At 46.4% G+C, this 11,619-nt stretch overlaps 1 protein-coding gene across 1 annotated transcript in view; it reads left to right on the top strand.

Moving 5' to 3' along the window:
• The window catches only part of LOC102758593 (carcinoembryonic antigen-related cell adhesion molecule 6-like), a gene marked incomplete at its 3' end in the record, with an annotated part of 19,257 nt that overhangs the window by 3,974 nt on the left and 3,664 nt on the right, over nt 1-11,619 (top strand). The window contains exon 2 of the mRNA XM_015570193.1: nt 7,728-8,149. Coding sequence (XP_015425679.1) covers nt 7,728-8,149 — 422 coding nt within the window. The remainder of the gene's footprint in view (nt 1-7,727; nt 8,150-11,619) is intronic.

Below are 11,619 nucleotides of genomic sequence, written 5' to 3' on the forward strand. Positions count from 1 at the left end.
TTCTCTGCATCCTCGCCAGCTCTTGTCGTTTGTTGATTTGTTGATGATAGCCATTCTGAGAGGTGTGGGATGGCACCTCATTGTTGTTTTTGATTTGCAAGTCTTAAGTGGCCTCAGGGCAAGGTGTTTTCCAATATGGTGTGTCGACTGTCTTCCCCCTATGCAAGACAAATGTCTATGTGGGAAAGATGTCCTCCACTGCATGATGGAGTGACTCAGCCTAGGAAACTTGGGTGTCTGCCTTCTGAGCTCTAAGCTCCCAAGCCCCAGTCCTGGGTTCTACTCTCACATCTCCAGTCCACTTCACCCTCCCTCTGCCAGAGCACAAAGTGGGTGGCTCCACAGGAAATATTTGTGCATTGGCTCTTCAAGAAGGTGCCCAAACTTTCAGCTGCCACTCCCTGGCAGACAGCACCCTGCTGCTTTTCACAGCTAGATGTTATGTGGGTACCCTCCTCAGATTTGGTGCTCTCTGCTGGGGATCCCAGCTTGGGGATTAGATCCCAGAGTTCATAGTGGCACTCCCCACCCCCTCTCCCCCAGCTGAGATATCTCTCCAGGACTTCAGTTGCTGTCTGTCCTTTCACACCTCCGCCCCTCCTACCAATCTATATGCAGTCTCCAACTTCTGTCCTTGGGTATCATGGTTCTCTCCTGTAAGTTTTCCATTCATTATTTAGGAAGCCTTTCTGTATTTCAGTTGTAATTCCAGATTGTAGAGATTTGTATTTTTAAAATGGACCAGACCAGAGTTCCTGATAATTGCATCTCAAAGGTCCTGGGACTTATGATTTGGAAAGCCAATTATAGCATTTTGAGCTGAATAGGGCAATGTAAAATGATTTAGTGGGCTTTAATATTCTGGAGCCACACCTCTGACGATGAAAACAGGGCACAGTAAAACAAGGACAGTACTTTAATCCCTCAAGCATTGGCAAATGTTGGCAAAAGAACGAACTAATTCATCCATTTTGAAATGTTTCTTTTTATTTGAGTATATTTTTCTCTGAGGTTCTATAGCAATTACAGAGAGATCTAGTTTACAGGTAGCATATAGCTGTCTCATAACTGCTTACAGGAATGGAAAAGACACATTGATCTAAGTAGGCCTCATTCTCCATTCACTTCCCTGGGAATGTGAAAACAGGTCTAGCTGCAGGCAGGGTAGCATTAAACTTAATGGTGCCATTAACTGGCCAAACCTCTTCATTGTCCACTTTATAGCAGGACCAGGCTATGTTGCAAAAGAAGATTAGCCTTTTTTTTCCTTGAGGGAACCCGAGTCAAATTTCTCCCAGTTGAAGCATTTGTACCCCAAAAGAAAAGGGGACTCTCGAGGCACTGTTGCCAGGTTCCCCATCTACAGAGGCATGTGTAGCAAGCCGAGGTTAGGCATCTCTGCAAGTCTCTGGGCTATTAGGGCCGTCCTTAGTAGGGCGGGTCTCCTGTTAAGCATTCTCTGACTCTCATGGAAGTTAATAATGAAAAGATGGTTAGCAAACATTCAGTCAGCCTCAAGATTACTTACCTCTTGGGGGTGTCCTTAAAATCATCATTTTCCCTTTTTGGTTTATGGGGAAGTATATGTGGGCATCACTGATTTTAAAATCTCTTATCAGGAGAATTGGGACCGAATTGACCAGTAAAATATGTTGCCCCTTAACATGCCCTAAATGAAAGGGGACAGGTTCTGATTTTAAAACAGCCATTGGTTGCTTAGACACCCCTCCCATTTGTACAGAAGCTTTACTCCGAGGGAAAGGGAAACTTAGATGGTATGGTAAAGAACAGATAAAGAAGCCCCAGTATCTCCAAGGGCCTAGTAATATCCCCTTTTATGATAATTTCAATTTTTTAGTAAGGAGAAGGGGAAAATACCCTCTCATGGTCCTGGAGCCACCCTATGTTTGCTTCTGTTTCCTCTTTGTAAATCACACTTCAGGTTTTCTTTTTAGACAGTCTTTCTCATGGTGACCTCGCTTTTTACAGCAAAAGACTCCTCTCCGGTTTCACAGCACACCTTATTTAGTAATCCTGTTGCCTTGCTCTCAGAAACCAGTGGGTATATTAGTTGAAATAGGTCAGAATACCCAGGTTACATGTTCTAACAGCTAAATTTTTGTGACTCCATCACTGTCCCAGACAAACTTGGGAACAATTGCTGGTTCCTTTCTAGCTGAGACCAGCTTTTTCTAAAGGGAGCTGTTAGAATTCCTAATCTCATTTTCCTTCAAGTCAGTGGAAATAGAGGAGACAGAAGGGGAATGTAAAAGGGTAAGGAAAGGGCAAGTCTAGAAAAAAGGTCAGAAAGGAAGGTGGGGGTTGCGGGGGGAGGAAATGGGGTGTAGGCATTTATTAACTTCAGAATAGTTCTGAGACAGTCTCTAAAATTTCTTAATAATTTCCATCCTTTTTTGGAAGAATTATTTTTTCTAGTCTTCTCCTTAGAAGCTTCTAATTTCCAAATCATATGCTTCCCATATAGTCATTCAGTTTCATTTCAGAATGGAACATGTTTTCTAATTTCTGCATGCAAAATATTAATGTAGGTACCAAAAACAACTGCATTTTGCCCATTCCTAAGTTGATATTTTCTAGTTAAATCTTCCCATTTCTGAAAAGCACTGGCAAGTAAAGGCTTCCTATCAGGAGTATTAAATGAGGGCTGGGGTTTGGGAGCTTCTGGCCTTGGAGGCACAATTTCCCATGTTAACTTTTTTTTTATTTTTGGGTATCTGTAGTCTGAGCAAATTTCCTAAATATGTTATTTAGTGGGTCAAGTGTGGCTTCAGTTCCTCTCCGGACTGTGTAAAACAACAGGAAGTGTTCAGGCCCGGAAAGACCAAGCCTTAGGGTGGCCCCCTAGGTGAGCCAGTTAGTTAATTACAGTTCAGTTGGACCTTCCTTATAGGGTTCCTGCACTTCTGACACCTCCACAAAGATTCTTAATCATCTGCGAATAACCAAGAATTGGACTGCAGGGAGGATGTGCCCCTATATCTTATGAGCTGATGAGTTCAGCTCATTTATACAGCCAGGGTTTTTTGCTCAGACTCTCAGAAAGCAATTCCAATTAAAAAGTAAAAATCAAAATGAGCCACCCATTTTTTTTCCTCCAGTCCCGCCTTAGCCTGAGTTCTGTCAACCTTTAACCTGGGTTCTGTCAACCCTTCACTTTAATTCCACCTCAACGATTTTAAGACACAGCTCAAATAAAGTTGAAACCTCTACCAATAGAAGAGGAAGGTCCTGGAACCAAGGGATAACTCACCCATGTTCACCCAATGTGCCGAGAACCAGCGGGCTCAATGGGTCTTTGCTGGACCCTACAACCAAGTCCGGGTCTGCTGGAAGGTCCTCTGTGAGCTTCTTTAGAATCCTTCCATGAATACTCCAAGTAATGTTAACTTAAAAACATTCAACCCTGTAAAGAATTTGTGTGAGTTTATTTAAGCCAAAATGTTGACAATTGCTGGGAAGCAGTATCTCAACGAATTGGGATAGTGCTACAGAGAATAGCGGGTGTTTTTCATTTATTTTTATACATTGCAAACACAGTAGGGGACCTAGGTGGGTTACATGAAATCCATTGGTGAAAGATTAGAGAGGTGGGAGAAAGTAAAGTGGGGAAACCTTGGGGGCTATATAAAAAGTAAAATGATAGACACATACTTAGATGGTGCAGGATAGTTAATAGTCAACAACTAACATGATTACAATAACAATGAAGGGATTTGTGGTATCTGTCCTGATGCCCAGGCACATTAGGTTGTGCCCCAAGATGTCCGGAAAAAGGGAAGTTACAAGTTACCCTGACATTTCAAGGATATGTCATCATAGATGCAAAAAAACAGATAGGCCCAGTTACGGTAATGGTAGACCTTGCCAGTGAAGATACCAAACTAGGATGTAACTTCCTACCATAACTGCTTTTATTTAAAGTATAATTTCAGATCATCCTTTGTGATTACTTTAGGACTCTGAGTTTGCAAAACCGCCAGGCAGGCCTTCCCTGAGCTTGTCAGGTTAACATGTGGCCCCTTTCATCCACATGAGTCAGAATCTGCATTTTTAGCAGGACCTAGAGACCCTCCCTATGCACAGGAGATGGGGAGGGGAGTCCCCATCCCCACATCATGGGGTCTCATTCTGGCTGGGCATCCACTACAGCTAGGCAGCTGCCAAAACAGCATTTCTAACATGGCCCCTGGGCATTGAAATCTTTAGAACCTTCCATTGATAATACCATACACAACGGAGTGGCATCCCAGTGACCAGAACTCCTGATGTCACCCCAGGCTTCTGCTCTGAAGATAGGAGACAAATGGGGATGAGAGAAGGTGGTGAGAAGGCTACTGTGCGCTCCACGCAGAGCTGTGGGAGACACCTTGGATACATACACCCCAAGTTTCTGCTTGTCTAATTGTGAGCGGTGAAAAGGCACCAGGGGTTAACCTGCAGAGTTATATGTGTTCTCAGTTCAGCAGCCTCAGTACTTGAGTTCAGCTAAGAGAAGAATTCAGAGTCAAGAACTCAAATTATAAGAGAGAGTTTATTTAGAGAGTCACAGAGGTAGAAGTGAGATGTAGCAGAAATTGGCTCAGGAAACTAGTCACTGAAGCAAAAGAAGGATCCATGGAGCTTAGGACAAAGAATAAATATAAGAGCCTTGAGGAGAGGAGTGGGGACAGCCATGATGTGTTCCAGAGAGAAAGAGCCCCACTGGGTCCTTCTTCTTGAGGGTAGTTGTCTGGAGGTCTCAGGGGAGAAGCCCAATAAAATATTCATTGGCTTTCCAGGTGTGTCCTTTAGCGTCGAAGGTCATTAGTCAATGCAGTAGATCTTGATGTCAGCTATGTCCTGACTCATCTGATTTTGCTGCTTTTCTGGGTCTGGAGCTGAAACACAACTGAGGCCTAGATGTATTTGATGCCAGTCAGAACCTCATTGTCCTGGGGGCTTAATGCTGAAGGGCTATGCTTAGATCCTCTGGTTTCTTTCACACTAAGGGCATCTAATCCACATGGTTAAAAACATGCCAGGGGAGGAAAGGTCAGGGGAGGGCCTGAACCACATGACCAGTGATATAAAAGATCAAAGGGCCTAAACTGCAAAACCAGGATATGCCCAGGGAGGTAAGGTTACCCAGGGGACAAGGTCCCAGTCCAGTTTTGCACATTGCTAGGTACCAGGGGCTTTCCATTCTGGTGACCTTCCCTACAGGCCTAGTGTCCTACTCTGCTCAGGCCTAACTGCCTACTACACAAGCAAGGTGTGTGTGTGTGTGTGTGTGTGTGTGTGTGTATAGGGAAAGGAGTCACTGTGGAAGAAGGCAGAAGCCTCAGCAGTTACAGGGAATGAAAATGTAGAGGAATGAAAAGGGAGGCAGGAATAAGGGGAGGGCAGGAAGGAACTTGGGTACAGACCCCGCCCCTGGCCCATGTGACCAGGGAAGTGATCTTGGCCCAGGAGGAGGCTCAGTGCACAGGGAGGAGGAACAGCACATCCCACCCAGCAGGGCAGCGTTTGTGAGCATTTCTGGATTCCAAGCTCTTCCCACAGAAGGAGGGGCAGAGCAGGCAGCAGACACCATGGAGTCCCTCTCAGCCCCTGCCCACAGAGGACTTGCCCACAGGCAGGGGCTCCTGCTGGCTGGTGAGAGGGGGCAACTACCTGGTGGTGGATGGGAGGAGGAGAGGCACAGGCTAGCTGGGGATGCCTGGGGAGCACAGGCTCTCAGAGAAAACAAGGGGGAGGGGACAGGATTCTGTTTGGACTTGAGGGGAGAAGACATGGGAGCAGGGTAGGATGGGGGAGGCGACTCGGCAACAGGAAAATGATGAGGAAACCATGAGGGGCAGGAAAACCTCAATGGCTGCTCATTTCCCAACTTATTCATCACTGAGAGCTGAATGCTGAAAACTTTACATAATAACAATTTATGTGAGGAGATAGGAAATGTAACCAGGGGCACTAAACATTGCCCTCAGCACCAAGCTGAGAATTGGGCAGATACCTCCCAGGAGGTGCAGGACTCTGCAATACTCACTCATTCACCCACAGGTACTTACAGCCTGTTGCAGGCGCTGGGAGTACAATAAGATCAGACAAGCCCCTGCCCCCATGAAACTCATGTTCTAAGGGGAGGTGGCAGACAAGGGAAGATCTAAATGTGATGTTAGGTCCCCACAATGCCATGCAGGGAACAGAGCAGGGACAGGTCAGAAAGTGAAGACAGGTCTGTAGAGGAGGTGGTCAGGGAAGGGGTCTCCCAAGGACACCCCTGAGTGTCAGCAGGGGTCTGAGGGCAGACACCTGGGTAACAGTAATCACAACAGAGGAAATACTATGGAAACTGGCCAGAAGAAAAATTAGAGCTTCTAGATAATGAAACAGTAGAGAGTCTTAATTCATCTGGCCAAACATATCATAAGGTACAAATGACAATGGATGAAGGAGGAAAACATGTAATTAGACTTAAAAAATTATGATAATACGTGTAAAGAGTTTTAGGTTGGCTGGGATGCTTGTTCCCCTCGGACTTCTCCTTGTCTAGTATTAGACATTTTAACTTCCTAATCAGTGTTACTGGTTTATTGTTGTTACTTTTGTTCCTGGTATGTAAATGTTATATTAGATGCAGAAAAACAAAACTTGACAAACAGCAAAAAGACTCGGATAATGGTGGCTCAAAATGAGAAATGATCCAGAATACTTTCTAACAAGGACATATAGGATCTGACTGCCTCCCATTTACCTGCCCTTTTGAATACTAATAATTTAATCTTAAATGCCATCTAAGGTTATGGTCTTGCCCCATCCATAGTGGTCCATCCTGTTCAGCAAGACATGCTGACACTGAGACATCCTCGAATGAGCCTTCCTAGCACCCTGAGACTCCATTGTCCAACCAAAAGGTTGGTCATCAATGCATCCTTTAGATTGATTTATGATCAAAAGGGGGATGTGTGGACGAAAGGGGCCATATGCTAACCTGACAAGCTCAGGGGAGGCCTGCATGGCAATCTTGCAATCTCAGAGACCTAAAGTAACCTAAAGGAGGGTCTGAAATTAAAGTTTAACTAAAAGAAGTTATGGTGGGCAGTTACGTCATAGGCTGGTATCTTCACTGACAAGGTCAACTTTACCTTAATTGAGCCTATCTTTTTGCATCTGTAATAACATACCTTTGAAATATCTGGATAACTTGTAACTTCCCTTTTTCTGGACCCCTTGGGACACAACAAAATGTGCTGGGCCCAAGACAGATACTGCAAATTCCTCCATTATTCCTGCACCCACCTAAGTATGTGTCCATCATTTTTCTTTTTATCCAATCCCAGAGATTTCCCCACTTTACTTTCTCCCGCCTCTCTAGGCTACACCAATGGATTTCATGTAATCCACCTACGTCCCTTGCTTTGATAGCAATGTATAAATAGAGATATAACCAGCCATTCTCCAGAGCATCATCTCAACTCATGGAGGTTCTGCTTCCTGGCATATGTTGACAGTTTGGCTCAAATAAATTCACAAAAATTCTTTACAATTATTAAAAAACAAACAAACAACAACAAAAAACAGAGGAAATAAGGTCAGAGGTGCTGAAGTATTGGTGGCCATGTTGCTGAACTTGACCACAGAAGACACACACACACACACACACACACATATACACACACACTGACCAAGGCTGAAAGATGAAGAGACTAGCTGAAGACCCAAAGCATCATCTCTCCTTCCCAATACATAGCTCCAAATCTTGATCAATTTCTCTCTTCCCTCCTAGCCTCACTCCTAACCCTCTGGAGCCTGCCCACCACTGCCCAGCTCACTATTGAGTCAGTGCCGCCCAATGCTGCCGAAGGGAAGGATATGCTTCTCCGCGTCCACAACCTGCCTGGGAATCTATTCGGCTACACCTGGTACAAAGGGGAAATACCGAACAGCAGCCGTCAAATCATATCATATGTAATAGACACTCAAACAATTACCCTCGGGCCTGCAAGCAGTGGTAGAGAGATAATTTACCCCAATGGATCCCTCCTGTTCCATAACGTCACCCAGAAGGACACAGGATACTACACCCTACTAGCCACAGGGAAAGATTTACAGAACAAACTAGTAACTGGACAGCTTCATGTATACCGTGAGTGATTGCTCTCTGACATCTGGGTGTCAGGTGGGGTGAATTCTACTTCACACACAGGACTGACAGCCCTAGACTCTGCCTCGATGGCCCTCTGCATCATCTCCCTGGTTGGGTTTGGGCATTTAGTGCAGGACACACAGAGTGGAAAGGAACTTCCTAAGATTAGAGTTCCCTTCACAGATTACAGCCCTGCAGACATTCTCCACAGAGAGAAGTATGATGGGAGTGACTCAACAGAAGGAGACTCAGCAGAGTCTCAGTCCAGCCTCTAGCCCCCTACCCATGACCATGACAGTGAGAAAACCATGCAGAGCTTGGTCACACCCTAGCAGGAGGGGACCCTGGAAACCTCACAGAGAAGCTCAGCCTGAGAACCCCTCCCGGACCCTTGTCTCAGGGCTCCTGACTCCAGGGAACCTGGGGAGCCTGTGTCAGGTTGGTTTGACCTCCTGGAAGGGCTGGGTGGGAGCAGTGGCTCTACTCTTACTCACCAGCCAGGGCTCAGGCCCAAGAGCCACATTAGGACTGGGAAAGAGCCTAGTCTTCACCTAAGTCAGTGTCAGGAGAGCACAGATAGACAAAATACCCTGTATCATTAGCTGACTCTTCTGAGGGACTTAGGAGACTCCGGAGGGAGGTCAGGTCTCCAGGAAGGAACAGAGGAGAGAAGATGCTCCTGGCAGTTCCTTGTCCACCCGGGGTCAGCCCAGGAATTCTCTCTCATGGAGGCAAATAATGGCAGTGGCCATTTAAGTCAGTGTCTCCTCTATACTGGGCTTGTGGTCAAGTATTCATAAATGTTTTAAGGTCAATTCACAAACAAAATGGTTCCAGAGTCCATTTACCATTTGTTCTGTTTTTATTCAGGGGAAACGGAGGCACAGTGTGATACTTATTTGTTTCCTGATGTGTTGGTGCCACTCCCACATGCTATGAAGGAAAGGACTTTGCCTTCTCACTCTCCACCCTACACCTGCTACAAGTTCAGGGACCAGCACTCACTTGCTCTTTCATGAAGGAGCGAAGGAATGATGGTGAATGATGACAGAATGAATGAATGATTGAATGAATGATGCATAATCACTAGAGAGACTGGAACCTGGATGCAGAGTCCTAAAAGGATTTGGCCACACCTGTTCTCTGTCCCTACACATGCTGAGAGCCATGTCCATCCCTCTGACCACCTGTCCCTGAAGCTCCCTCAGGAGCCAAGTCCCTTGGTGACTGTGGGGCTGTTCCACTGTGGAAGGTTTTCTAAGCTGCATTGCTCCTGCCCTGTGGCAGCTGTGGGATCTTGGTCCCTGGGGTCTTTGAAGTCACTTTTAACATCTGCTGCTCACCAAGGACATTCTGCCTCTATCTGCTCCTTCTGTGTCCCTTATCTGCCTCCTCCTTCACTCCAGACACACTGCCCTGCTCTGCTCTGCTTCCCCCACTGTGCAGATTGTCCTGCTAACAGCTGTGTCCAGGCCCACCCTCCCGGGCAATAGGAGAGGACACAGATATCAGTGGGAGCAGCAGCCCCGGCTCCATCATGAGTCAGTTTCCCAGGTCACCAGGAGAAATAGCTTCTGCTGGGCCCCCATTCAGGGCTGTTTCCCCAGGCCCTGAGTCCAATGAGAGGAACAGGCCACGTGACAGGGGAATGTAAACCATTGACTTACTCTCTCTATGACTCAACCAGGGAGTCAAAGGCAGAAGGACAGGTCTCAGTCCCCAAAAGCACTCAGGCTCACTTCACCCCTGACTGGAGACTCACACCCTTGTCCTGGTGTGAGATTCCCATTCCTCCCCTGGCTCCTGAGACCTTCCCAAGGTGGGCCTGCTGACCCTGCACCATCTGACTGGTTCACTGCCTGTTTCACACACGTGTGTCCTTATGAAGGCACCTTGACCACAGGGAGGGATCCTCTAAGACTGTGAGATCCACCAGCCACTCTCCTTTCTCTCAGACGCTGCCCAATTTGAATGAATTTGACTAAACTCCAGTTGTTTCCTGAGTTAGAAGGAAAAGGAAGAGCACATGCCACAGGCCCGTGTGGGGGCTCCTCCCACCTGCCTGACTGTCCATAGAAATAGGGAGGGACTTTCTCCCTGACTTTACTAACATGGCTCATGTCCTTTCTCCCAATATGGTGTCATCACTCCCTTTATACAGCAGAGACACCTGGACACACCTCTTCCTCCCCATCCCCCTGACCACTTCTGTTCTCTTTGCAAGACTCACCTTCTCTCTATCCCAGGGAGTTCCTGATTTCAAACCCACTGTGGCATCTCCCTTTGGCCACAGTGTGACCTGGTTGGATGGCAGAACTTGGTCTGTGACCTTAATGATCTCTAGACAGAAATTCCTCTAATATCTGGCATTAGAAGTTTGTGGCATGAGTGATTTTCACATATTCTTTCACAGTTTAACTCAAAATCTATCTCATAACTGCCAAACACAAATGGACCATGAGGGCCATATTTTCAGCAAGTTCATGCTCCCCCACCTCCACAAGCCCCCCTTCTGTACGTGCTATTGTCTGCGTGTTGAGGAAGGATCCCTGCCCTCTGCAGTGGCAGAAAGGACATTAAAGACCAAGGGCAGAGAGCATGGCTCTGCTGCTACCGCCAGCCAGCTACTGCTGTCCCTCACTCTTTTCTAAATCATTCCTGGACTCTGCTCTGCCCTTTCTAGGGTCACTGTCTCATGTCAGTCACCAGTGAACTGCTGGGCAGATGGAAACACCTCATGGCCCTAGAGCAGCTGTAGGCAAACTACAGCCCGTTTGAAATGAATAAAACTAAAAAAAAAAAAAAAAGACTATACCCTTTTATGTAATGATGTTTACTTTGAATTTATATTAGTTCACACAAACACTCCATCCATGCTTTTGTTCTAGCCCTCCGGTCCAGTTTAAGAACCCATTGTGGCACTCGAGTCAAAAAGTTTGCCCACCCCTGCCCTAGAGCCTTGGTATTAAACTCACCACCAGACTTGCTTCTGGTCTCCTGTGTATTTTTTCTGCTCAGACACCCAGTTCAGGATCACACTACACAGTCCCCTCAGGGTTTAAGGATATGGGGTGGTCCATCATTACTCACCTCTAGAATAACCCTGGAATGTGAGTCTTCAGAGAAAACACATCTCAACCCAGCAATGAAAGTCTGTGTAGCTGAAAAGACACTCAGCTCCTGCACATCCAGGTGAGAAGCCAACATCAGCCAGGCAGTCAGCTGATCAGTGAGGAGCCAGGACAGGTGCCAGGTGGTCTCTGACTCCCAGTCCTATGTCTTTCTGAGATCAAACTCTGATAGTTATCTGACACCTGAAAAAGTCTATGCTTTTTCTCCCAGACATAGAGCAGACGGCCTTACAATCTCTGAGCGCTCAGCTCCTCATGCATTTGTTTGTCTTGTGATGCACAGACCTGCCTTATTTCTTTTAGTGAGTTCTAAAGTTGGTTGAGAGGTAAGAGGTACCA

Source organism: Myotis davidii, unplaced genomic scaffold, assembly GCF_000327345.1.
Source record: "Myotis davidii unplaced genomic scaffold, ASM32734v1 scaffold2107, whole genome shotgun sequence".
NCBI classification, from domain to species: domain Eukaryota; kingdom Metazoa; phylum Chordata; class Mammalia; order Chiroptera; family Vespertilionidae; genus Myotis; species Myotis davidii.